At 58.5% G+C, this 26,730-nt stretch overlaps 1 protein-coding gene across 1 annotated transcript in view; it reads right to left on the reverse strand.

Annotated features, from left to right (window-relative positions):
• Nucleotides 1-3,873: 3,873 nt before the first annotated feature.
• The window catches only part of TRPV4 (transient receptor potential cation channel subfamily V member 4), a 39,694-nt gene continuing 16,837 nt past the window's right edge, over nt 3,874-26,730 (reverse strand). The window contains exons 3-16 of the mRNA XM_074972649.1: nt 21,415-21,587; nt 20,687-20,839; nt 20,343-20,483; nt 18,909-19,207; nt 16,781-16,960; nt 16,259-16,417; nt 15,637-15,729; nt 14,520-14,593; nt 13,590-13,755; nt 11,287-11,353; nt 10,277-10,593; nt 9,038-9,165; nt 7,520-7,641; nt 3,874-6,999 (exon numbers count right to left, since the gene is read on the reverse strand). Of these exons, the coding sequence (XP_074828750.1) occupies nt 6,839-6,999; nt 7,520-7,641; nt 9,038-9,165; nt 10,277-10,593; nt 11,287-11,353; nt 13,590-13,755; nt 14,520-14,593; nt 15,637-15,729; nt 16,259-16,417; nt 16,781-16,960; nt 18,909-19,207; nt 20,343-20,483; nt 20,687-20,839; nt 21,415-21,587 (2,233 nt within the window). The 3' untranslated portion in view covers nt 3,874-6,838. The remainder of the gene's footprint in view (nt 7,000-7,519; nt 7,642-9,037; nt 9,166-10,276; nt 10,594-11,286; nt 11,354-13,589; nt 13,756-14,519; nt 14,594-15,636; nt 15,730-16,258; nt 16,418-16,780; nt 16,961-18,908; nt 19,208-20,342; nt 20,484-20,686; nt 20,840-21,414; nt 21,588-26,730) is intronic.

Raw genomic sequence — 26,730 nt, forward strand, 5'->3', positions numbered from 1 at the left:
CTGAGAAACAGCGAGTTCAGCATGCGGGAAGGGGTTAATTTCCTCCCTGCACACAGCGCACTTTTAATTAAAGTATCCATCAACACCATCACTCCTTGCTGCAGACTGTAACCCAGGGCGCCCTGCTGCAATCACAGTCTCCAGGACCCCGGCTTGAATTAAAGAGTTGAAACTTGCCCTGTCAATAAACTTTAATGAGATTGTGAACAAGTTTCACCCACGTAACACAATTTACAGCTGATGGGGAAGAAAAGCCCTGAGCGCTAGTTCAGCCAGGCAGCTGGCTATAGGGAAAGACTCACACACTGAAGGCCTTGAGAGGCCATTTCAACAGTGCAGTAGATTCAAAAATCATCATGTTTATTGCTGATTATCTACTTATCCTGGGCTTGATGCTGCTGCCATTCCCACTGATGGGAAAATGCCCATTGCCTTAAATAGTGCAGGATTGAACCCAACGGGGTGTGGGGGGGTGTTACATTCCTTTTTTACACTCAATTCCCCTGATAACTTCCTCAAGCCCAATTTAAAAACCCTGAAGTTCTCATCCCGACTCAGGGAGCTGGCTGTTCTGAGGACAGGCAGCGCTAGGCCAGGCAGGAGGCGATCCCCCATGTCTCTGGTGCACCCAGCAACCCATGACCCCAATTTCCTGCTGCCCCATCAAAGCTGCCATCAGAATTCTACCCTGAGGATGGTAGATTTTCACCCTGTTCTCCGCAATCCCTGAGGTAAGATAGGTCTTGGACTCACCGTGGATAGTGTACTGAAAACACCCGCTCAACGTGCAGCGGCCGTCAAAAAAGCAAACAGAACATTAGGAACCATTAAGAAAGGGCTAGATAATAAGACAGAAAATATTATAATGCCTCTATATCAAACCATGGCACGCCCACACCTGGAATAGTGCGTGCAGCGCCGGTCCCCCACCTCAGAAAAGATGGATTCGAATTGGGAAAGGTGCAGAGAAGGGGAACAAAGCTAATTAGGGGGTGGAACAGCTGCCGTAGGAGGGGCTGTTCATCTCCAACAAGTGACAAGGAAGGGGGTTGTGACACAGGGCGAGTGAAGCAGGAAGGGTTATTTACTCCTTCTCATAACACAAAAACATGGGACCCAATGAACTTAATGATTGGGTGGCTCAGCCTGTGACTGCCAGATGCTGGGACTAGATAATGGGATGGATCACTCGATAACTGCCCTGTTCTCTTCGTTCCCTCTGAACCACCTGGCACTGGCCGCTGTCGGAAGACGGGATCCAGGGCTAGATGGACCTTTGGACTGATCTAGTGTGGCCGCTCTTAGGTTCTTACACAGTAGGTTTAAAACAAACAGAAGGAAGTTTTTCTTCGCCCAACGCAGTGTCAAGCTGTGGAACTCATTGCCAGGGGACGTTGTGAAGGCCAAAAGTAGAAGGGGGTTCAAAAGAGACTTGGATAAGTTCATGGAGGAAAAGTCCATCAATGGCTATTAGCTAAGGTAGTCAGGGACACAACCCCATGGTCTGGGTGTCCCTAAGCCTCTGACTGCCAGAAGCTGGGACTGGATGACAGGGAATGGATCACTCGATAATCACCCTGTTCTGTTCATTCCCTCTGAAGCACCTGGCACCGGCCACTGTCAGAAGACAGGATCCTGGGCTCGATGGACCATTGATCTGACCCAGGTGTGGCCGTTCTTAAGGATGCGAGAAGCTACCTGACCAGAATTGTTGGATTGCAAAAAGGCCTCACGCACCACAGCACAGGCCTCCGTAGCAACCTCGCCTTGGGGCATCAATGCCCTGGGCCACACGATCTTCTCAGCCATGCCTGAAGAGCGACTTTCAGACGGCTCAGCTTACAGCAGGCGCCCGTCCCCTTCGCCATTGCTTTTCACAATGCTAGTGGCTGCAGCTACCCACGTGCACACCATCGCTCCCTCCTCCTCCTCCTGCTGCAGCGGTGTGACATCACGGGCCCAGCAGATGGTGGGTGATGTCATAGCTACAGAGATGCAGCATCAGGGCACGGGCAGGGAGAAGACAGTCTGTGAGGAAGGATGTTCATGCTGAAAACACTACGGCCCAGTCTCTGGCAACTTTCTGTGCACAGAGGAGACCAACGAGCTCCAGCCTGGGGGACTGGGCCCTAAGGGCAGCCAACAGAGCCAGTGGGGGTGAGAAAGCGCCGGGCCAGGGACAGCCCCTTGTTTTGATCCCATGGAAAAGCACCTCTAATGCCCAACTGGAAGAATTTTGCCTGCCAAGGCATGAGCTGGGCATTTCTCTGGCACCTAACGGTGTAAGTAAGGAATGCAGTGCTGTGCTCTGCCCTGGGGCCCAGCAGCGGCACAGGGAACCACAGAGCCCTAAATGCACACGTCTCAGCAGGTAACGCGAGCACCAATGATCCTGTCTGCAACTGTATTTGTTGGTTGTAAATCTGCCCCTTAGCATGAGCATGATTTGTGGAGTGCTGGAGGCACGCTCAGTGCCACACAAGACGCAGGAGAAGAGACAGCCCCTAAGGAGCTTCTAATCTACAAAGAGAGTGAGACAGACACCAAATGCCCTGGGTGCCCGTGGACGGATTTAACACAGGGCACTGCCTAGACGTTCTCTGGATGAGCTGCAATCTTATTTTGCCATTTCTAAACCACAAGCTCTCCAGTTCCCCTCTGTATGACACGGCCTGCAGGGTCTCTCCCGTGCACTCATCAGAGGAGACCACAGCTACAACTGGTAGAAAATGAAGCCCTATTCGCGTGAAAAAAAAAGTCAAGGTTGGGTTCACTGTGACAAGGTCAAAACAGACCCATTTTCCCTCGGTTTCCAAACATTTTCACCATCCTCCCTGCCTGCCCCAATTTTTTTCTGAAAAAAAAAAAAAAAAAAAAGGAAAATGTCGCCAATACATAGTCCTGCCTGAGTGCTGGGGACTGGAGCAGATGACCTCTCGAGGGCCCCTCCAGTCCTACGATTCTGATTCTATGATTTTTTGACCACTCTCTTTTTTGGCCATTTTTCAAAACAAAAAGTTTTCATTTGCAAAATTTCAACCCGTTCTAGTCCCAGCCCTGAGCCGGGACAGGAAAACACCTCGTTCCAGAGGAGAAAAGCCTCACCGGGAGCGGGATCATCACGTCCTTTACCACCTCAAAGGAATATTGGATCATGGACACAGGGAGCTGATGCACATAGCCGGACAAGCAGACCGTATAGAACATTATATCTGAGCCAGCAAAAGGCCCGTGAATACTGGAATAAGACTTCCCCTCACACTGTGCAACAGCACAAGCAGAACCCATTCCATGTGAGCGCCTGAAGAGATGGGTCTACAACAAGGAACCAATATCTGAAACCCTTAGAGCTGCAGAAGCTCCCAGTCTTTGCCCTCTGAGGGCCACACTGCCCAGAGCCTGAGACACAATCCTACTTCATCTTTAATATGACGGTGCGGCCCATGAGGACTACAGGGTCCCAGTATGCACTGCTCCAGGGTCAGGCTACCTGCAGCAAGATGGTGCATTGCAGGATGAATCCTGCTGCCTTCTGCTCTGTATTAATGATGCGTGGCCAAGGGCCAACATCATAGAATCTGTGATGGCCACTCACGGATTAGAGTGTTCAGCTAACAGAAGGGATTCTTGGCCTGTAAACCAGCACCTCCCATTCACAGCTGATAGTCAAACAACAGGCTCACCCGGCCACAGAGAGGAACCTGAGCTGGCATCTCTTGGACACTGACCCTTGGGATTAGCCCTTCAGCGGATTTCTACATCTGCCACCAGGGAGCCTGGGACACTCAGAGCTGGATCAGCAAATAAAACACGGAGGCAGAGGGCGTGGTTTGGTTTTTATTACTAAATAAATAGTTGTATAAATCTTGTGCAAAAATGTATATGGCGCAACCATTGGCCTGTTGGATGTAATGGATGTAATGGATAATGCTCTCATCTCTCCTGCTCCCTTTCGGACTAGCAAAATATTCCTCCCCACGGATGGTACAGTCGTCTCCTGATAGCTAGAGAGAGGGCAGTGCTTAGCAGCTGCTTTATCACTCCCTCTTGAAACTACTCTCAGGTTAGGTGGGTCTCTCTCCCGGTGTCACAGATACCAGCTGGAAAGTCAGTGCTGCAGAATACTGGCTCTTCCGCTCTCCTACCTGAACTATCGAGACTAGTTCTCGTGGCTTCTTTAAAACTTGACTCCCATCTCTCCTGTTAAGGCTGGAAACTTGGCTAGAGCTGGCCTGGGGAGAGCTACCAGTCTGGAGACTAACGTCTCAAGGGGAGCCCATTATGAGACGGTTACAACGAGGCTGGACAAATCCCTGAGGCAGCAAGGAACAATCCTGCATTGGCAGTGGAAAGCAAAGGGAAAGGAACGGGGCTACCAAGCCTTCTCCATCACGAACGCCTGTGGTTTTTACCAGACGGGGTTTGGAACTGAATGGAATGCCCCACCGTTCAGTAGAAAGGGGCCCAAACTCCAGTTGCCTGCGTCTCTAGTACAGTGGGGCAAAGGCTGGCAAATGGCGTGACAAACATTCGTTTGAGTAAACATCAGGATTGTGCTTTGCCTGTCCACGGCCCCCCCGCTGTACTCCTCTTGAACATTCTCACAAGTGACATTTTGGTCCCAAGCACCTCCAAAGAGAAGAAATGGGACACAAGTACTTATGCACAGATGGCTTTGCACACTGACTGCATGGCACGAATTTGCACAGGCATTCACCCCCTGAATATTCAAGGATCAACTTGGAAGATTTCCGTGGGCGTGGGAACCATCCGGTCAGGGAGCAGAAACAACGCCATGTGACTTAAGTGACCAGTCACAGAGGAGGAATTCCAAAGAGCACGTTGCAGACACAGCGGGCACAGGACAGAGCCAGCGAGCAGCCTTAAGGCTGAGGAATGGTGGCCGGGGCCATGCCTCAGCTGATTGCAAACAAAGTCGTAAAACCTGTGTCTGTTGGCAGCTAATTCACTGGCTCTTCACCCAGCTTCGGTGGCCTTAGCTTCTGGACAGCTGGCATCACTGCCCCAGCACACACCTTCGGGCCCTTTGTCAGCGCAGAACTCAGTGCCAGGGGAGACCGTGGACGGATGAGCCCCTTGGTGCTAACAGAGCCGATGCCCTGTGGGTAACAGCAGCGATTCCACCGCATGGAGCCCTGTCCCGCCAAGGCAGGGAGGGAAATGGGGCAGCTCTAACTCCAGCTCTGTCAGGAAGGAGCACTGGAAATGGTCACTGATTAACATACTTTGTGCAGGGAAACGGGCAGCCGTGCCATTAGCCTGCGAGATACCTGTGGCACAGAGCAGGGTGAAGGAGGGAGCTGCCTGAGATAGAGAATCATAAAATCTCCGGGTTGGAAGGGACCTCAGGAGGTCATCTAGTCCAACCCCCTGCTCAAAGCAGGACCAATCCCCAATTTTTTTGCCCCAGATCCCTAAATGGCCCCCTCAAGGACTGAACTCACAACCCTGGGTTTAGCAGGCCAATGCTCAAACCACTGAGCTATCCCTCCCTCATTCAGGAGGTGAATGACCCTCGGTCCAGGTCTGCTCTTCAGAGAGCCACGTTAAGGTGAAAGCAACCTCTGCAGGGAGAGAGAGGGAGCCCCGTTGCCCAGGGTATTGGAAACAGGCTGATCTACGGCCTGGAGAACATGCTGTAGGAAACATCCCTGCATTGAGCAGGTTGATTTCTAGGCTCTCCCGCAGCTTGTGCAGGGCAGGCTGGATCCCTGGCTGTGGTTCTTACCCATTTCTGTTCTCCAGCCACTCTCAAGAGGGCTGGCTAGGAAAGGGCTGGGGGATCTGCACTAGGCCCTGGGACCAGGGTGTGCCACTGGGCAGGGCGTGTGCTTTGGCTTTGCCGGGGCACATCTGGGGTCGGGTTTGCCAGCACTGACATTTGCAGAAAGCAAAGGTCAGGCTTGAATGCTGGCTCCTGGGAGGAGGCAGCTCAGACAGATTTCCTGTCCGTCGGCTGGACAATGGTGTCCCCTTCCCCAGCCGATTGTTGGGGGAGCTCGTGCAAATGCCGGCGCCCCTGGAGGTCCGCGCATGGCTGAGGCTGGGAGTGGGGTTCCTTGTGCACAACACGCTCACTGGTGACACTCACTAGGCACATGAGCTCGTTCCCCAGGGGACACTGGGCAGTTCCCCGTGCAGCTGGAATCCTGGTGCCAAGGGCATCGGTACGCACGGCGTTCCCACTGAGACGCTCTGCACGCCGACTGGCTGCTGCCCAGCCAGGGGAGTGCATGCCAAGGGCAGCCCAGGCACGGCGCCCGGGAAGTGACGTGGCATCTCAGCACCGGCCGGTCTCTCCACCAGGGCCCCCGCACACACACCCCCGCGTGTGCAGGATGAGAGCCAGGCATGGGCACACCGTAGGGCTTGGGGGTGGCAGAGTTAGATGCTGCCCCGTGAGCATCTCATGAACATTCCCTGCAAATCCCTCTTCTCTCTACAGCCCTGCTCTGCACGTCACGACGGTCAGGCTCAAAGGGTTTGGAGCCAGAGGCTCGGCGCTTGGAAATAACAATAGCAAAATGATTATTTCACCGCTGCTGTGTCTGAGGCAGCCAGGGCCCTGCTGGACGAGCCCTTTCAGACCCAAGGGCTGCGCGCAGGGCCCCAGGAGAGAGCCGGGGGCTCCGGCGATGCGCTGCATGCCGCTGGCAGGAGGGAGGCTGTTTCAGAAGCTCCGTGGCTGGTTGGTTCCTGCCTGCATTGTGCGCGTCAGCCCCACTGCCCCACGCCGGGGCCTGCGCATGGCGGGCAGCAGAGGCCAGGCAGAGGACAGAGCCGGCGCTGGCTTCTCCCTTCGCGCCTGAGCCCGCTGTTAGATGTAGGAGTCCTCTTTCCGCCAGCCTGAGGGATGCCCTTGCTTCCAGTCGTGCCCATCGGACATCCCCCTGTTCTCCAGCGGGACCACCACCTCCTCCGGCTGCGAGCTCTTATTCAGCTCCACCACCCGGGGCACCACGCTCGACCAGCGATCTGCTGGATGGGGATGGGGAGAGGCCATTTAGTGGGAGTTACCCTGGCCCGGTAACTCCAACTCCCTCCACCCCCCAGTCTGGATTTTACTCCTGTGGGCTCGTCCCGTCCCACCACACAGCCCTCATCTCTCCCCCTGCCTCTGCTCCTGCGCTGGCTTCCTCGGCCCTCTCGCTCACTGCTGGGCTGCAGCTTTGCCTGCGGTGATCTCCGCGCCCGTTTCAGAAGCACGGCCAGCACTGCTGAGCCCAGCCAGCCCCCGGCCAGAGTCCTTCACGCCTGCTGGGACGCAGGGAGGCCTCTGCCCCAGTGTCCCCATTTGCCAACACCCCCGCTTTGAGATCAGCCAAAGGAGGCTCCCCCAAGGGCACAAAGCAGGTTACGCTGGAGCAACATGCATCTGGTACTCCTAACTCCCATGAGATCCCAAAGGCGCCACCAAGGGGCAACTGCCCCCTCCACCCTCGGACCCCAGATCCCTCCCGTAGAGCAGTGCCTTGGGTCCCCCTGTCCCACCGCTCACCTCTGCGCAGCCGGCCCACTGTGTGGGAGAACCCGTAATACTGATCGGTGTCGTTCTTGCCTGGATCCTCATTGATGATGCCCAGATTCTGGTTCCAGTGAGACCAGTTCACCTCATCGACCCTGTGGGAGAACGAAGGCACTCCTGGGGCAATGGCAATTAATTGAAGTGGGGCGACAAGCCCTGGAGCCCAGCCCCGCCCCCTGCAGCGGGAATTCCTCTGGGTTCTGTCCTGCCCTGGTCAGGCTCTTACGTGGGCCCATCGCCACGGTATCTAGGCAGCAGAATACGAGTGAGTGCCCCTGGACAGTGGGGCTGCGGAAGGGTAGGTGCATGGTCCATGCAATGACCAGCAGGAGACTCAGTCATTGCGTTTCCCTCTCCCAGGCTGCTGGCACCTGCTGTGGGGGAGGCGGCAGGGACGGGAGCAGCCCCCTGGAGCAGCTCGCTGAGGCACGGGGCAGCCAATGCACTGGCCTACCCTTTAGCAAATGGCAGGGCTCAGCCTACGTCCAGCAAATGGGGCCTGGCACTGGGGGAGGGGCTGGGGTGTACCCAGAGCCAGGAATCCCTCACACCAGCTGTCCGCGCTCCCCAGTGATCTCGAGAGAGCCCATGAACACTGGGTGACATGCCAATGCCAGCAAGCTGGCTGCATGAGAGTCCCCAGCCATGGCACAGGCCTGTCACGACTCATTTAGCACAGCCTAGCACCACGGCTCTTCCCACTGCAGCCCCTTGCCCCAGGGTTCACGCAAAGCACCACGACCTGGAGCCTTCCCATGCAGCACGTTGGGGTGAGATAGGCTGGGGGCGCCCGTCCCGTTAAGCGGCACCAGGTAGACAGACCAGCTCCCAAGCTCTGGACAAGTCGGGCCCTGGCTTTTGTCTTCCCTACAGGTCCCCCAGGACGCGCTCTGCCCACTCGCTCCGCCAGAGGCACCCCATGTCATGGGACGGCCCCGATACTCACAGCCAAGCCGCGGCGACACCGTATCGTCCATTGAAAGACAACCAGTGATTCAGCCCCACAGAGAATGGCAGAGGCCATTCTGCCTGGCTCCTGGTTAGTACAAACTACTAGGCTCTAACAAGGCCTAATTATGAATCAATGGAGACACTCCATGAAACACTGTCACACCCGGCACTGAGAGTCCCTCCTTCATACCTACCTGGCTGCTTAAATACCGACTGGCCCCCGCTGGGAGCCGAGCCGGCCTCATGACTTCATTGCTATGCAAAGGACCCCGCCCTTCATTAACAGTGCAGCCGCAGGAGCCCAACAGCTTGCAGCACGTTTGGAGCTGGGGGGGCCTCAGGATGGAGGTTAACTAGCCCGATGGTTCGGTTTGTTTATGGGTGTTGTTGGGATGGGCCCAAGGCTGGGGTGGGTCTGGGCTTCCCAGGGGGTTTGGGTCCGAGCCTAGGTCGAAGGCACTTGGCGAGGCACAAACCCAAAGGGCTTGTAGTCCTCTGAGCTACTGGCCAGCTGATTCCCCGCTGGCCCCCCAAGCTTACCTGAAACACCATCTCCGGTCCGGCGTGCCATTGGTGCCCTTCCCCACGGTGACCATCTCCCCCGAGCGGAAGGCTTTCCTCAGGAACACCGGGAAGGACCTCTCGATGTCCAGGATGGTGGTGGCCCACTGCACAGGGAGGAGTACACAGGCCCGTCAGCCAGAGTGGAACCAAAGCGGGGGCTGGGCATCTGACCCCTGGCTTCCAATGGGCGTTGGGCACCAAACTGCCCGGGGGGACTGTGGGAAATCCCACCCCAGTGGTCACACACTCCCTCGGATGTCCCTCAGGCTGGGATCTTGCTGGGGTTAAGGCCAGCTACGCACTGCAGGGAGGATCCCTGGGATGCAGGCATCACTCTACTCCACAGCTTCGCACCCATTTCACCTCTTCCTCAGGCACATGAGCTCCCCAAAAGCGTTCAGACAATCACGCCAAGCTCCCCACAGCCAGGGTCATCCTCAGTTCGTTCAGTGTCTCCCTGGGTTAGCGGCACAGGCCAGTCCTGCCCCTAGGTACCTATGTGTAACACCTGATGCAACCGATGGAAGGTGCATGTGTATATGAGGGCAGGAGTGTCCCTCCTTCCCATGAGGCTCCATCAGGGGAGACACCCCAGTCTAGAGTGCAAAGGGCAGGAGAACACAGGCCACTCTCCTGCTCTGGCCACGCAGGTGGTCATGGACCAGATGGGACCCGCCAGGTCATTTCCATGTCCAGTCCCTGAGCAGGGGAAGGGAACATGGCAATAAAAATGCTGGAGCCCTTTCTACACCACAGCTTCTCCCTGTGTTACCCCCAGTAGGTGCCAGCTGGAAGAAGGGGCTGACACAGCCTAGCATAGGGGCTGACACCCTAGTGTCCAGGGCTACGGACCTGGTGTCCTCAGCAGGACATGCACGCTAATGGATGGGCCATCACCAGCTTGGGCAGCATAGAGCAATGGATCTCAGCCTGGGGGTTGAAACCCCAGGGGCCACCAGCAGCTGGGAGGGCAGTAGGCCTCAGCTGCTCCCATTCCCCATCTCCAGGGCTCCACTGCACCACCTGCATCGGGTGCTCCGTAGACGCTAGAAGCATCCCCTAAATGGCCGTTCTCTCCTGGGGCGGGGGGTGGAGTCGGCATGGAGGATTCTGGGGAGGAGGCCAGCCTGCGAGCAGCTTAACTTGGCCTCAGCGGGCCCCCTGCATTTGTCCTGACAGGGTGTCCCTGGCAGCCAAGGCCTGGCCAGACGTTACCTGTAGCTTCCATATGTGCTTGCTCTCCTTGGAGACCTGCCCCACCGTCTCCCCCATCAGAGCGATCAGCATGTTAAGGAGCAGCACAAAGGTGAGGATGATGTAGGTGACCAGCAGGATGATGAAGACGCCAGGGTACTTGGCGCTCTCGATCATCTCCAGGTCGCCCATGCCAATGGTCAGCTTGAAGAGATCCAGCAGGAAGTTGCTGAAGGTCTTGCTGTCCCGGCAGGATGGGTAGGCGGCCACCGTGCAGTTGGTCTTGTCTTTGTTGCAGGCCTCGGCACTGGCACAAGGGTTCAGGAGCGAGACCAGAGCTGGTCCAGGGAGAGGAGGGAGGGATACGGGTGAGATCCAGAGAGGACTCAGCCAGGGGCTTAGCTGGGAGAACTGGCCAAGTCAAGGTCACCACCTCTCTGGATGACTCGTTAGGCTGCGTAGAGCTAGCCGAGCGCCGCCTTGCCGGGAGCCTGCACATGTGGGGACCTGGGCCCCATGCTCTGCCCTCATCCCGGTCCAGCCCGGAGAGCTCCCCGCATCTCCCAGTGGAAGAGTGAAGGCTCCCAAAGCCCAGGGTCAGAGAGCGAGGGCGGCATTCCCTGGCCTCCCTGCATAACTCTCTCACTAGTGCCGCGGGGTGCAAAGGAAGGTAAATGAATGGCCAGCTGGGGCACTCAGCCCCTATACCACAGCCCGAGCCACGCTGCGCTGACGCCTCTGTCCGCTGGCACACGAGCCATTTCCCCACAGCTCCCGTTCCAGGGGATCTGAACAATAAACCCTGGAGAGATTCCTCCCCCGCCCCGCCCTCAAACCCAGCGGAACTCAACCTGTTGTCTATCCGCGTTCCCACGGGCCAGTGCCAACATGCCGTGTTTTCCCTTTAACTCGGGCTGAGGTTCTCCAACTCGGCTGAGCATTACGCCAGGGCCCATCCTGCTCCCTGCTGCTTTCACCACTCCACGCACCGAGCTAGCACCCTCCACAGCTCCCACAGACGTGCCGCCTACCTGAAGCATAGCCGATCATGAAGAGCACGTAGACCAGGAGGAACCGGAAAAGGTCTTTGAAGAGGATCTGAAAAAATCCCAGAGGCAGAGCTTAGCTGTGCTGGGATCAGAGCCAGCCCCTTACATTCCTGGAGAGCCCCGCAGCGCCACTTCACTGAAACGCAGCCATCCTGGATTATGCCTCCCATGACAGGGTGATGTCCCACTCCTGTCTTCTGCTCTGTCTACACAAACTCAGAGACATCCCAGGGCAGTTCATTTACCTTTCCTCTTCCCACCCCCTTCCTGCCCATACACAACAATTATTTACAGCTTTAGTTTCTCCTCATTTCTCTGCCGAGGAGAGGGAAGAGCTCTCTCTACCCACAGATCCGTTCTGGTAGCTGTGACGAAGCGGGACTGTTCTTAATATTTCCTCTGAATAGTGTGGGGGTGCCTCAGTTTCCCCTGTGCAGTTCTTAAGTATCTAGGTGGTGGGATAAGGGTGTATGATCATTGCAGAGCCCTGGAGGGCAGGTGTGTGCAGGGGTCTGGACACAGAGAATGGCTGACACCCTGTTTCCTGGCAACTGATGGCCTGGCCCTTCCCCCCTGCAAGGTGAGAGCTAAAGGGTTGGAGAACAAAGAGATCAGGTGACCTCCTGGCCCGGGAAAGGGACAAAGCCCAGAGGAGGAGGCGCTGGAGGGGGAGTCAGTTGGGGCTGGCTGGGGAAATGGAGTGAAGTGCAGACGTGGTTGTCTGGCTCACTGCCCCCCAAAATGGACCCCACTGAGGGGTCCTGTTCTCTCCACCTACAAGCTCTGTGTTAGACCATGTTTCTGTCATCTAATAAACCTCTGTTTTACTGGCTGGCTGAGAGTCACGTCTGACTGCGAAGTTGGGGGGCAGGACCCTCTGGCTTCCCCAGGAGCCCCGCCTGAGCGGACTCGCTGTGGGAAGTGAACGGAGGGGCAGAGGAAGGTGGAAGCTGTGTGAGCTTTGTGTCCTGAAGACAGTCTGCTCACAGAGAGGAGACTTCCCCAGAGCCCTGACTGGCTTCGTAGGGAGCAGTTCCAGAGCATCACCTGGGGACTCCGTGACAGTAGCCTACCGCTCTCTCCCCTGCACTTCCTTCCTCTGCCTTCTTATACCTCCTGTGTTAATGGGCCAATCCGCTCATTTGTCCACTCCCAGCACATTCTAATCCACTAATTAGGCCCCATCAGGTCCACCCTGGGGGGAATTAATCGGTGTTTACGTGACCAGAGTGCTGGCTTCAGCACTCTGTCACACCTGTTTAACAGCTCAAAGATATGCCATAGGAGCACAGAAATTACTAGGTTGGACTGGACCCAAGGTCCATCTAACCAAGTGTCCTGTCTCAGACAGGCCAGTACCAGATGCCTCAGAGGAAGGAAAAAGAACCCTGCATAGGTCGATTGGGTTAATCTGCCCCCGGGAAGGTCTCATCCTAATCCCTAATAGCTAGAGATTGGCTTAATCCCTGCAGCCTGAGGTTTAACATCCCTTCACCAGGCTCTGTTTGCATGCAGCAGTTCAGGACAGGCCATGAAGATGACTCCTGTATCCAATTGCAACTGCTGGGGTAGCTGAGGGAGAAGAATGGGATTGGGTGGAATTTGGCCAGGACAGAGGTTAAAGCTCCGTACACACCTGCAAAAGCACCAGGAGACCCTGGACCCAGGCACATCTGTTACCATGATTAGGTGCATTATCATACCACTGGTTTCAGAGTAACAGCCGTGTTAGTCTGTATTCGCAAAAAGAAAAGGAGTACTTGTGGCACCTTAGAGACTAACCAATTTATTTGAGCATGAGCTTTCGTGAGCTACAGCTCACTTCATCGGATGCATACTGTGGAAATTGCAGAATACATTATTATATACACAGACACCATGAAACAATACCTCCTCCCACCCCACTCTCCTGCTGGTAATAGCTTATCTAAAGTGATCATCAAGAAATGGCCCATCTTGATGATCACTTTAGATAAGCTATTACCAGCAGGAGAGTGGGGTGGGAGGAGGTATTGTTTCATGGTGTCTGTGTATATAATATTGTATTCTGCAATTTCCACAGTATGCATCCGATGAAGTGAACTGTAGCTCACGAAAGCTCATGCTCAAATAAATTGGTTAGTCTCTAAGGTGCCACAAGTACTCCTTTTCTTTTTATCATACCACTGAGCTGGGGGCTGCATGGACACATAGTGAGAGACAGCCCCAGCCCTGATGAGCTCCCAGTGTAAACAGTATCACACACACACACCCCCATTCACACACAGGCCTGGTCCCTGCCTGACCTTCTGAATCATGATGCTGTAGGTCCCTGTAAGTTTCAGGCCTCTGGTGAAGTAAAGTGCGTTCATCCAGCCCAGGACCAGGGCAAAGACCATGACAGCCAGGTAAGCTTCAATCCCCGTCAGGTACAGCGCTGCTGTGATGATCACCAGCACCGAGTAGATGAAGCTGAGGAAGAGCAGGAGGATTCAAAGGCAAGATCAGAACATCCCCCTGGAATGAACCAGCCCAGGAGGATCGAGCTCCTGCACTCTGCCAGTCCTGCCCCAGGGCACCGTAGGAGCAATGGGACTGGCTACCGTCACACGGCGGGTACGCCTCTTTAGCAACTTCCAACGTGCCTTACGAGGGCCCCTGGGGCTTGGGGAGCACAGCGGGCAGCGTGCTGCAGAGCAGTGTTTGTGTGGGGATCCGGAGCAAGCCCACCACCCCCATATGCAGTGCCCTGGGAGCTTCAGTTCCCATCTGAGAAACCCACACAGAGCACAGGACAGGGCAGGAGGAGGAGATCCCTGCTGGGACGTGAACCCACAGGTGCAGGGACGTCAGGCTGCAGAGCCGTCCCCTCTGACGCGGCACCCCTCGCAGGGGGCAGACCCAGCAAAGGCTGGGGAGAGTTCTGAAGCCGGGGAAGGAGATCGTGTCTGTATTTCTTCGCACACCCGTCTCCTCTCTCAAGGTGTCTATTGGGATCCCTGGCCAGAGAGCCAGAGACGGCATACCGGGACCCTCTGCGCTTTTGTCCACTACCAAGGAGACTCCATCAGCGCCAGGCTGGGCTGACATCTCCCCGAGACAATACAGCTGATCCCAGCCCCCGGGCACCTGCAACCGGCACTTCCCTTCCAAATGCATGTCCAGGGCTGGGGGGTAGATGACCTCTCACGGGCGACGGGTGGGGTACACCATGGGCAAAGGGCATCGTGACTTACTAGAGCAGCTGGAAGGAACCGTCTATAAAGAACGAATTCACCCCTGGACACTTCTTCATAAACAGATCCTTTAGCTGAGGAAGAAAGAAAAGAAGGTGGAGCCGGAGCTCGGGGAGGGGCGCACACTGTGGCACCTGGGGGGACGCGGACGGATCGGTGGAGGCAGAGGCTGGGACCGGCTGGGGCACACACAGTGGGCATCACAAGAGGAGCTGGCATCCCCGCAGGGTCCTTACAGGGGTGGAGGCAGGACTGGCCCTGCTCCACCCAGAGGAGGGGAGGTGAAGGAGGCTCAGTGCTAAGGCTCAGTGCTAAGGAAGAGGCTCTAACCCGACCCACCCCCGCAGGAATGGGGGCAGTTCTAGGTTTTATCCTAAATTTGTAAAGGCAAAGCCATCTCGTTCTGCATTTAACCCTTCCCCTGCTGTACAGGAAAGCCAGACCCATGGGCGTGGGGACCAGGACCGGCACCACGAGAGATTCAGAAAAGGGACAGACAACGGGAAGGGGCCGCCTCTCAGGCTGGTGTGAGCGGATGTGGCCCCATGGCGTAGCACCGCCGGCGTCCATGGTTTACATCCACTGGGATTGGGCCCTCCGGGTGCCAGCTCCCTGCAGTGAACCAGAGGACGTTTTAAAAACCCTTTTGGGTGTGTTAAATACCTTGAATCAGAGCTCCCAGCCCCATGGACCACCCCACCCCACTCTGCCTCTGCCTTGCCCCAACCTGGTCCCCCAGGGAAGCTCTGGGGAGACTGGCAGGAGCAGTCTGAGGGCTGCAGCCCAAGGGGCAATTACCAAGCGCAGTACAGATGTGGCCTGGCAGAACAGCCCCTCAAGGGAAGGGTGCTCAGAGATTCCTGGGAAGGGTGTGGGTGCCCGCTGAGCTCTCCCGGTGCCAGGCAGCTCGGTGTGGTCTGTTCTTGGGGAAGTGTGTGTTGCGGGGTTTGTGGGTCACAGAGTCGGGCCCTGCCCCTTACGTGTGTGTGAGACAAGACACCCGTGCAAGTGCAGAGTGGCAGGATGGGGGACACTTGTGTGAGGGCCGAGGCGCATGGAGGCTCTCGTGCGAGAGAGAGGGAGCACTTGTGCAAGGGAGTGAATGGTTTCCACTTACGTTGGTGAAAAAGAACAAGACTCCGGTGAAGAGGGTTATGATCTCCCCGGCCAGGCGCAGGTAGTCGATGGTCGTCGTGTAGGGATACGGCGGCTGCAGAGCGGGAAAGGGATGAGCCGGTGCTGAGAACGTTACCCCGAAATCCCAGCACTATGGCCTCCTACAGCGCCATGCTCCCTGCTCCCCGGTGCTGAGGCCAGCCTGCCCCAGGCAGAAACGAGAGCCCTCCCCTCTCCCAGGCGCCATGAGCCAGACGCTGCCCAGGACACACCCGGCGGGGGCACCCGGACAGGCTCACCTTCCTCTACAAGGTCAGGCACTGGCCACTGCCACAGGTAGGGATCCCGGATGGCCCAGTGCTCTGAGGTGCAGCCGGAGGTGGGATCCAGGGCTGTCTCCCTGACCTGGCCCGCCGGGCCCCTGGTGTGGGCTGTAGCTCCCAGGGGGCAGGGAGACCCCCCCGGGGGTTAAACAGGCTGAGCTCTGGGGGAACCACTAGGGACTGCTCAGAAAGCTCAGCTCTACGTGCAGTCCAACGGCGGGAACCTGCTGCTCCTGCACAGACCCACAGCAGCCGCCCCGAGCCCCAGGGACCCGCCGGGCCGGGCGGCGTGAGACTCACCGTGCCCTCCATGGGGCGGTGGTAGGCAACGAGGGTGAAGACGACCATGGCGCTGAGGTAGGAGATCACGCTGATGTAGAAGGAGACGGCCCCGAACTTCCGCCACTTGTCGCGCAGCAGCTCGTTGATGGGCTCCACGGCGAGCATCTCGTGGCGGTTCTGCAACAACCCGGCGCATGAGTTCAGGGCCGGGGGGTGGGGCCACGCAGGCCACGCCCACACCTGAACAGACGGGGCGGCCGTGCCCGCGGCCGGGGGGCATGGAGACGGGGCGGCGCTGGCCGTGCCCGCGGCCGGGGGCATGGAGACGCGGCGGCGCTGGCCGTGCCTGGCCTGGAGTCGTCTCTGTGCATGAGCCAGGCTGCATCCTCCCAAAATCTTCACAATGGCCGAGGCATTGGGGGCTGGGTCCTTCAAGGGGCCTGCCATGCCTATGGGCCCTCGTTCGGCAGCCCAGTCCCACACCAGGCTGCGTGCCCAACCATTTGTTGTCTCCCTCCCTGGTGCCATCTCAGCGCTCACCTCGATCTTACTGTTGTACACCAGGATCTCCAAGACAGACACCTCCTCCCCACAGGTGTCCAGTGAGGAGAGGTCGTAGAGCGAGGAGTAGACGGGCCCATAAGCCCAGTCCTTGAATTTTCGGGAGAGGTGGCGGGCGTCCTCATCCGTGATCTCCCTGCGGATGATGTGCTGGAACATCTGGAGGATGGGGGAGGATGGTCACCCACAGCACGATGTGTATAGAAAGTTACACTGCTCAGAGCCCCCCGCTCTCTGCTCAGAGCCCCCCGCTCTCCCTGCAGCCCTGAGCAGCCGGGCACCGGGACACACTGCTCAGAGCCCCCCGCTCTCTGCTCAGAGCCCCCCCACTCTCCCTGCAGCCCTGAGCTGCCGGGCATTGGGAGACGCTGCTCAGAGCCCCCCGCTCTCTGCTCCGAGCCCCCCGCTTTCCCTGCAGCCCTGAGCAACCAGGCACCGGGACACACTTCTCAGAACCCCCCGCTCTCTCTGTTGCACTGAGCAGCCGGGTGCAGGGGGTTCCACTTGCTCTAAGTCCAGGCCAATATTTTCAGCAGCGGCCGCTGATTCTGGGCGCCCAACTCTGGGCCAGGTTTTCAGAGGGGCCGAGCCTCGGACTATCTGACACGCCAGCCCAGAGTGTCCCACACTGAGCACCGATAACTGCGGCAGCCAGCCAGAATCAGGGGCCAGCATGGAAAGATTTGGCTTTAATATTCCCATAGCAATTACTGTGTGATGGAGGCTCTTCCCCCGCTTCCTCTCTACCCCACACCTGTTTTACCGGCCTGGATAGCACCTCATTTCCTCAAGGCCCTGGGGTAACTTTTCTGCTTGACCATGATGGGCTGGGATCCCTATGATGCTGCCCCAGAGTGGCCGGGGTGGTGGTGCTGGGGAGTGCCGTGAGACCCCACGAGGCCTGCTCCCTGGGTGGAAAGGCGCAGCAGTGACCGGCACAGCTGCACCACTGTTTCCATAGCAGTAACGTCATACAGCGCCTGTTAATTCACAGTCCCCATGTCTTTAACTGGAGACACACACACGCACCCCGCCACGGTCCCAGCTGCATGGTGCTGGGGGAGGGGGACGAGGTAGAAGATAAGGGCAGTAGCACACTCGAGACACCTGAGATTCATTAACCGAGCCTGTTAATGGGCTGCTACACTTATGCCCAAGATCAGAGCCCCCTTCACCACAGAGCCGTTTGTCTTGCAAGGTTCCAGGGCAGCTTCTTAAACACCCTCACCCCCGCTGGAGACCTGCGACTGGCCGCTAGGGGGAGGCAGTCACTAAATCACAAACCAGCCAGGCTCCAAGTCCCTCCCCAGCCCTCATAGCAGCGCACCCTGGGGCGATCAGGGGAACCAGCTCCTGCTGCGGGTGGGTGGGTGAGCACCCGTGGGTCCTGCACATGCCTGTCCCAACATGTGGTGTGTCATCCGGCGCGTCGAGCACCCCAAAAACCATGCGGGCGAAACCAGACAATCCCTGCGCACTCAGATGAACTCCTGCAGGACAATGCTAACAGAGCAAAACCCCACAGCGCCCAGGGCAAACCTCACCCCACAGCTGCCTCCATTTGAAGTGGTTTCTCGCAATATGCGCTAACCCCTTATGCGTAACAATCTGTCCCACCCTGTATTTAGTGGGACCCTCTGGGTCCCTCATCCAGCCCTGAAGAAGAGCTCAGAGCGGCTCGAAAGCTTGTCCCTCTCACCAACAGAAGCTGGTCCGATAAAAGATATTACCTGACCCACCTTTTCTTGCTCATATGCTGGACCTACAGGGACTTGGGGTCAGTCCCGGCCTTCCAGCCTCGTGAGCCGAGCGCTCGACTGATGTGCTGGGTTGTTATCGATGCACAAGGATACATACTCGCTGAGCAGAACTCGTGTACATAGACCGCCCCCCAATACGGAGACTGCGCAGTCACCCCAGAACGGAGCCCTGCCTAGGAGCCGTATGCTGATCAGCATCTCCTGCCCTTCTGGGGGGTGCCACTGCCATCTCAGGGAGCTGCAGGGGCAGCGGGGGAAGAGGGGCCCTCGCCCACGGGCTGGCAGAGCTGGTTTTGCCCTTTCCGTGTGGCAGCAGCTGGAGGGGGACAGGTATGACACGCCCTTACCCCGATCTTGCCGATCTTGGCCGCCATCATGAGGGGCGAGAGGCCGTCATTGTTGAGCAGGGCCTCCAGGTTGGTGTCGGGGAAGAGCTTGGCGCACTTGATCAGCAGCAGGTCGTACACCTTGGTGACAAACTTGGTGTTCTCCCGGGTGTTGTCGGCGATGGCCACCAAGGCGTGCAGCACCGTGTTGCCCCGCGAGTCCTGGCGCCGCAAGTCTGCTTTCTTGTGCGCGTTCTCCGTGAGGTAGTGGACGATGTGCGGCTGGTTGGTGCAGGCAGCAAGGGAGAGGGGCAGCTCGCCTGGCACGGGAAAGAGCACGACAGACGTCAGCCTTTCTCGGCCCCACCACCCTCAGAACCGGGCTCTGGGCACCGGCAGCCAGCTGGGGGAGCCAGGCCAGAGGCCTGAGGAGAGGCAACCGCTCTGCTCCCCCAGGCAGCGAGGGAACAGTGGCGAAGTAATCAGGAGCGTGAGTGTGTAATGGGATTGCACATGTGTGATGGCACGCACACCGCAACTGCGTGTGAGACTGTTCTTGTGACCCAACGGGGAGATCCTGCACAGACTGGTGTGTACCAGCGCAAGGTACTGAGAGTGTAAGGGATTGCAAACGTGTGTGACGGCACGCATACCACGACTGCGGGAGACTGTCTGCGTGACCCAACAGGACGATCCCACACAGACCAGTGTGGACCAGCGCAAGGGTTGTATCTCCACACAGGAGTGCCAACGCTTACCATGGCAACCATCCAACAAGCTGGGGGAGTCGCTCATCCCCTGCGCGGGGCACCCTGGGGAGAGTCACATCATCCCCGGAGCCTGGCCAGTCCCACACGGTGCCAGGAGCAGTCACGCCCACGAGCCTCCTGTTCTCACCCCCTTGCACTTGGAGGCGTCGAAGGGTGCAGTGGGGCAGGGGCACCCAGCTGAGGTCGTGGTGTGGCCAGGCGCAGCGTGCTGCCGCTCCCGTGGCTGAGCCGGGAGGGCCCCCTGTGAGTTTCCTTTGGGGTCCCCCCTTCCCACTGGGGCTGCCAGGGACATCCAGCCTCCCCCTCCCCGCCCAGCCAGCCAGCCTCAGCCCTGCGCCAGAGACCCACCACAGAAGGGCAGATCATTCTCCAGCGACGTGTCAGTTCTAGGCCCCTGCCGACATGGGAGAGGGGTCCATTTTGGGGTGGTCTGTGGGACACAGAGCTGGTGAGACCCCAGAGCCCATCTCCCAGGCCAGCAGTCAGCAGGCAGACAGGAACGCGTCCTGGCACCCACAGCCAGGAGCTGGGCCGAGGGGCGGGCAGGTCTGGCTCTTTACCAAGCCCCCATCGGGGCATCCCCCTCACTGGAGGTGGCTTCTCTACCCGCTCTTCCAGCGGGGCCCCCATCAGCTGAGGACGTGGCCTTTCCCGTGCGCAGGGCCGGGCAGCGCCCCCCACTCACCGAAGTAGAAGTACCCGCCCTCGTCCTTGGGCTGGAAGAAGCGGCCACGAGCCTGGGCGTGCACGTCCGCCCCCTTCTCCACCAGCAGCTCCACGTAGTGCTTGCAGCGACGCTCGATGGCGATGTGCAACGCCGTCTGACCTGGAACCACACGCAGGCCCGTCAGTGCCCCGAGCACCCAGCCCCCGCCGAGCCGGCGTCACGCCCCCGACGCACCGCGGGGAGGGCAGGCGGGGGGGTGAACGTGGCTCTGCCCCCGCCGCGGCTGAGCTCCCAGCAGCCCGCCCAGCGCTGGCCACGGCCAGGAATCCCACCCCTGTCCCGGGTCACAGCTCAGCCCCCACCTCGGTAGTAGACGTCTCGGAAGGGCGAGTTGATGAACTCCCGCATGTTGCCCGTCTTCTCCGCGATGGCCAGGAGCAGGGGGATGGTGTCGTTCTTGCCCCCACTCAGATTCAGCAGCGCTTTGGGCAGGCAGGTCTTCCCCGTCGAGGGCTCTGCAGGGGAGCGGAGGGGCTGTGAGAGAGGGAGCGGGGTGGGCAGGAACAGCCTGAAGCTCAGAGCAGGCACGTGCCCACCTCCAGGGGCTCCACCTTCACCTGCTGCTGTCCCAGCCACAAGCCCCCAGGAGTGCCTGGCCCAGGAACACCTGCGTTCAGAAGTGTTTCTTGTCCCAGGGACGGGTTGCATGGGGGCTCAAGCCTGCTTGTCTGGAAGAGACACTGGTTCCCCAGAAGGGCAGCCAGATCTTCAGGGGAACCCACCAGCCCCGATGCACTCACAGGGGCACGGGCAAAGGCCGCACAGCCAGGCTCAGGGATGCCAAGCTGGGCACGCACAATTGAGGGCGCACGCCCAACTTACCGTCACTACTCGCTCCGCCGTGCTGACTGCACACGAAGCACCCAGCCCAATGGACGGGGGGTGGTCTAGATTCTGCGCTAAGGGCACCGGGCCTGCACAGCACCGTCACTGGCTTCCCCTCTTCTCCCTTGTCCTGAGCTGGTATGTTCAGCTCCCCCGCCCCGGCAGGAAGCCCTAGAGCCAGGGCTCTGCCCGTTTCGCAGCTCACCTCGAAACTCCTCGTCGGTCAGGCGCTTCTTGTGGGTCAGCAGGAAGGGGAGGAGACCGTCCAGGCCGGCAGTCGAACCCCGGGACACGATGTCGAAGAGGATGGGCCGGTTAAACACCTTGAGGACTGGAGGTGGGTTGGGGGCCGGGGCCTTCGGGCTGTGGGTCTGCTTCCTGGAAAAGGGGCACCGGTTCAACAAACAGGCTCTCAGAGCGCAGCTCCTCCTGCCACCAGCGCCGGCCTGACGCCTACAGGGCCAGGAGCCAGGGCATGAGCCAGCCACGGCCACTGACACTTCCTTTACTACAGCCTGCTCCAGGTGCTTGGGTGGGCCACCTGACCTCCTGGCCCTTGACTTCTCCTCAGCCCCACAGCATTGCGGTTACCCAGGTGCACAAGAGGCAGCATGATCCAGCGGACAGCATACTGGACTGGGAGTCAAGACAGGGGGACTGAGCTCTACCACTGACTCTCTTGGACAAGGTGCTTCCCTGCTCTGTGCCTCAGTTTCCCCATCTGTAAAATGCAGGCAGTAATACTTGGTCGCCTGTGTAAAGTATTTCACTTCCTATGGAGAGAACAGAACTCAAGCTCCCCCCATTACACCACTGATTCCGTCATAGCCGGATGTTTCTACTAAACTGATCAGCAGTGCAATAGTTAACGATGCTGACATGTTAGCTGGTGTCATTAGGCTTCAGAATTAACACACACCATTGAGAGGTAAGGGCCGATTCCCACCTCTCCTGGGGGTTGCTTCTGTTTCAGACAGGCAGCCCTGTGCCAGGTCACATTAGAAATTAGGCTAGACATTTACATTTAAAATATGAAGAAAAATTAAAGCTTAAGCTTTCCAGAACCTGACAGCAGCACCAAAGCAGGTCTGATACAGCTCAACCCGCCCCTCATGCCTGGCCCTGCAGGCCTGCCCCTCACTTCACAGGGCCCAGGGTCATCCGCACTTGAATTTCCTAATGCCTCCCAGCTTTGGAGGCCACCTGCCCCTCAGGGGACCCTGCATGCTCTGAGAGAGGCCAGCCGACACCTGCTTGGCAAGGACTTTGCATCACAGAGGATCCAAAGAACAAGCCTGGGCGCTGGTGCATGCAATTATTTCCCAAGACACATATAATTTAGCATCGCTATACACACAGCCCCTGTCCAGCTCCGCGCTGCTGCTGTCAGCAAATCCCAAATCCTCCCCTTCCATTCCAGGAGCTGCCCAAGAATCCCAGCCCCGAGAGGGGACTGCAAGGAAGACGTAACTCTAGCTGGCTTCGCACGCCGAACTGGCTGCCTTGAAATCCCGCGCAGGCAGTGGGTCCCAGGAGATTAGAGATACCAGGTGGGTGAGGTGATATCTTGCATCGGACCCAGCCCCTGGGCAGGAGAGCTTGTTGGTCCAATACAAGATAGCAACACGGTGGGTGAGGAGCTATTTGAAATCCCCTGGCAAACAAGCGCTAGGTGAATGTGACCCCGAACGCTACCGTAACCCACTCCTGCTTAGAGGCTGCAGCCAACCAGGCTGAGCAAAGCAGCTGTCGCAGCAGCCTGCTGCCCCCGACCCCAGCGGGTACCAGAGAGACACAGTCCCAGGGTGGAGAAGTCACAGCCCACGCTGGGGAGGCAGCCTGGTAGCCAGGTGGTTCGTGCTCCATGCGGCCACGCAGGAGACAGGGCTCGGTTCCAGAGCCAGGTTTCTTGCCCCCTGTGAGAGTTACAATGGCAGCAGGCCGATGGCCAGAGAGGGGAGGGGTGACGAATTAGGTCCTTTCCCAGAGCAAGGAAGTGTAATAAGACTGCAGCGCCCTCCTCTGGTTACACTAGGACCAGCACCAACGGGCCTCGGGATGCAGATCTGCCCCAGCACCGAGTGCCTTCTGCCCAAGGGGCTTTGCAAACCTTAATGCCTGTAGTCCGGGCAGACAGGTGAGCATCATTTCACAAAGGGGGAAACAGGCTCAGAGATGGGGTGGGGGTGACGTGGGCCAGCTCCCTTGCTGAAGGCTGGGGCATGGCTAAATGCCACTCTCCAGAGGACACAGGCCCTCAGGCCAGTTCTGTGGACACAAGCCGGGCTGGTTTGGGCACCTCTCTTGTCTCAGCTAATTACATCTAAACAAACCGGTTTGTTTAGGGGAAAGTGCAGCCTGACCTAGGCGTTCCCCCTCGAATCAGCCACTTACAGAACAAGGCGTCATTAAAGGAATTTCTACCTCGCTCGGCGAGGAGCAAACCGGGACCTTTGTGCAAGGGAATGAGCTTGCCCACTCTGCGGGGTCTGCATGGCTGGATCGGCCCAGCCAGGGCTGCCGGCACAAGAACCCAAACAAACAGCGAACCTCACCCGGGCCCCGGCCCCGGCCTGGCTGGGGTCTAGCCTCAGAAACTACGAGCAGCAGCTGCTTGCACTTCCTGGTAGGTTACAAGCAAACAACTCAGCTATTTGGGAGGGACCATTCGGGTGGCATACGGGGCCAGAAATCAGAGTGACGGGGGGATATGTGGGAAGGGAAAGTGTGGCTAAATGCCAGGAAAACCTCCCTAGCAGGGAGATCACCAGATTCTTTGTATCAATGAGAACCTTGGCATGGCGCTTTATGAACAAATCCGCCACGCTCCCAGCCCCAAAGAGCTTCCCACAGGGCCGCGCCCCAGGAACAAGGGGAAGCGTCTTCCTCTGCAAGGCTGCTCCAAGCTCTGGGGACGAATCCTAGCCTGGCGGAAGGGGGCCCAGCACCCAGGTTGCACAGCTCAGACCACCTTCAGGGGACAGTGGGGGAGTGGTGTCTGGGTTCATTTGGCAGCTCGCCTGGGTGCACAGACCCCACTCAGGCCAGGCCCTACCGGAGAACGTCCACAAGCTTTTGGTCCTGCCCCCATGGAAGTCAGAGGCCAAACTCCAGGGGGGGTAGGATGGGGCCTTTAGACCTGCCGGTCCGATTTCAGCTGTGGCTAATGTCCCTGCAGAGCGGGTGGGGAGCAGTTAGACCTCGGGGGTGGGGTGGGGTGAGGGAACAGTCAATACAGGCCGGGGGCTCCTCCCCTGGCTCAGTGGCATGGTGCCGCACTGTGCCCGTGGGGGTGACATGAACGCACACTCCCCTCCGAGCGCTGGTCTCTGCCGTGGCCCCCCAGCCCTTGGGAATGGAAGTGATCCCAGCAGGCGGGGGAGGGTGAGACCCCCAGCACCATCCAAGGCAGGTGACTGTGTCACAGGGTCGTCCAGGCGCACACCCCTATCCTACAGCAACAGCCCCAATCGCTGCTCCGCACACACGCGGCTGCTGCGGGGGCTCAGGACCATGGCTGCTACGGGCGGTCCGGGATCCTGCCCCACCCCACACGTATAAAGGAACCAGCGTGGGGGAGAGAAGCCGGGGGCAATTCGTTCTCAGCATCTGGAAGAGTGGCATCGGCCTCTGTGCTTCGTACAGCACCGTGCACAATGACAGCTCTCCAGCCACCAACAGTGCCTACGAAACCTGCTGGAAGCGTCTCTTCCCCTCCGACCCCTGCCCTCCCCTGCTTCCCGGATTCACCTGTTCTCTGGCCTGGGCAATGCCCCCCAACTTCTAGCCCCTTTTACCCTAGGATCTGACATGCACGAGCGGGAGTGTTGTCATCCCTTTTGCTACAGGCCATGTGGGGACAGTGAGACCCAGAGGTGTGGATTTGGCCCTAGGCCACCGAAGGGTGGCATTCTGACAGCCTGAGCATCGGGACACACTACCTCCCAGAGTGGGGACCAGAACCCTGGGTCCTGCCCCCCAGCCCCTTTGCTCTAAGCAGTCCTGGGTCCCCGTCAGTCCTCAGCACCTGAGGTCTCCTGTGTGGCCATCGCCCTGGGAAGGACGGTGGAGTGCAGGAGCCCAGCAGGGCAGGAGCTGTGTCATGTGCTGTCTGAACGACCCCAGGGAGCAGCTCTTACTGGGAGCCCCGGGGAGCGGAGCCGGAGTCTCTCCAGCCTATGGCGTGGCCAGCCCCACAGTGCGGGGAGTTTCTCCAGGACAGACCGGTGCATTGTCCCCCGCTGCCTGTTCTGGGGCGGGCCGGGCCTCCATGTCCCCCGGGATCATTTCCTGGCCCAGCCTGGCAGGGAGGGGGCGGGGAGCACTCCTGAAAAGCCCATTCATGCCGGAGCCCGGCTCGCCACTCCCAGCGAGGAAAGCCAGGCTGCACAAGGCAGAGGTGAGACAGCCCAGCACAGAGCCCTCTTTCAGGGGAGCGCGCGAGAGGGGAATTGGCAGCCAGCAGCCCTGGCGAGTGCCAGTACCTCCCAGGCCAGGCTGTCCGCCCTGCCCTCCAATGTAGCTCGCTCAGGGGACAGTTCCACACAGCCCTGCTCCCTGCTCCTCCTGACCACCCCCCGTCCCGCTGCTCGCTCGCAGCCCCCAGATCTAGCTCTGCGTGACCTCCGCCGGCCTGCGCCAGGGTTCAAGGTCCGTCCCAGAACATGGCTCCGGCCCATTTTGGTCTCCGCGCTGGGGTTCCGCCCCCCAGTATCAGGGCTCATCTCTTCCTTACTTCAGGGACAAGTCAGGCAGCTGCGTCCTAACCCCAGCCTGGAGCACCCGGAGCACCTCCCAGCTGGGGAGGGAGCACCACGGGCTGGTAGAGGCAGTGCACTGATGGGCACCCAAGAGCATCCCAGCTACTCCTCCTGCCTGGGACACAGGGGAGGGGAAATCCCCCTGCCTCTGATCGTCTCTTGGGCTTCTGGAGCTTCCCAGTCCCGCTACAAGACCCTTACCACCTCCTGAGCGGTCTGCCCAACTCACTGCTACCTTCTGCCCCTGGGGAGCCCCTTCGCTCTGCAGCCTGCCCCAGCTACATTTCCCTCCTGGGGCAGAGGTTTGCTTTGCGCCAGGTTGGAGGGGCCTGGCTATTGTCCAGCTCCCAGCAAGGCACCTTTAGGAAGCTGGCATCCCTGTAACCCCAGTGCCCCTCTTCTTTGTAAGCGACCGTGGAAAACGTTCAACCAGACACAAGCAGGTGGCGTTAAGCGAGCACTTTCAACACAAGCCCTGCAGAGCCTGCTACACACATGCAGCTGCCCGGTGCTATACATACTCATGATTGTTACTAGCTGACACCTGTGAGAAATTACCAGGTTGGCAGAAATGCCCTTGCTGAGCGCTGGGACTGTGATATCAAAGGTAGCAACCCCATCCTGCCTCTCCATGTCCCGCTCTCTTAGTGTGTTTGCTTCCTGCCGTCCTAGCAGCTCAGATAAATAGCTTTCACAGCAAACATCTCAAAGAAGGTTCAAATCCACGGCAAATATTTGCAACAAAAATGTGGATTTTTTGT

The sequence above is a fragment of the Natator depressus genome, chromosome 15, assembly GCF_965152275.1.
Source record: "Natator depressus isolate rNatDep1 chromosome 15, rNatDep2.hap1, whole genome shotgun sequence".
NCBI classification, from domain to species: Eukaryota; Metazoa; Chordata; order Testudines; family Cheloniidae; genus Natator; species Natator depressus.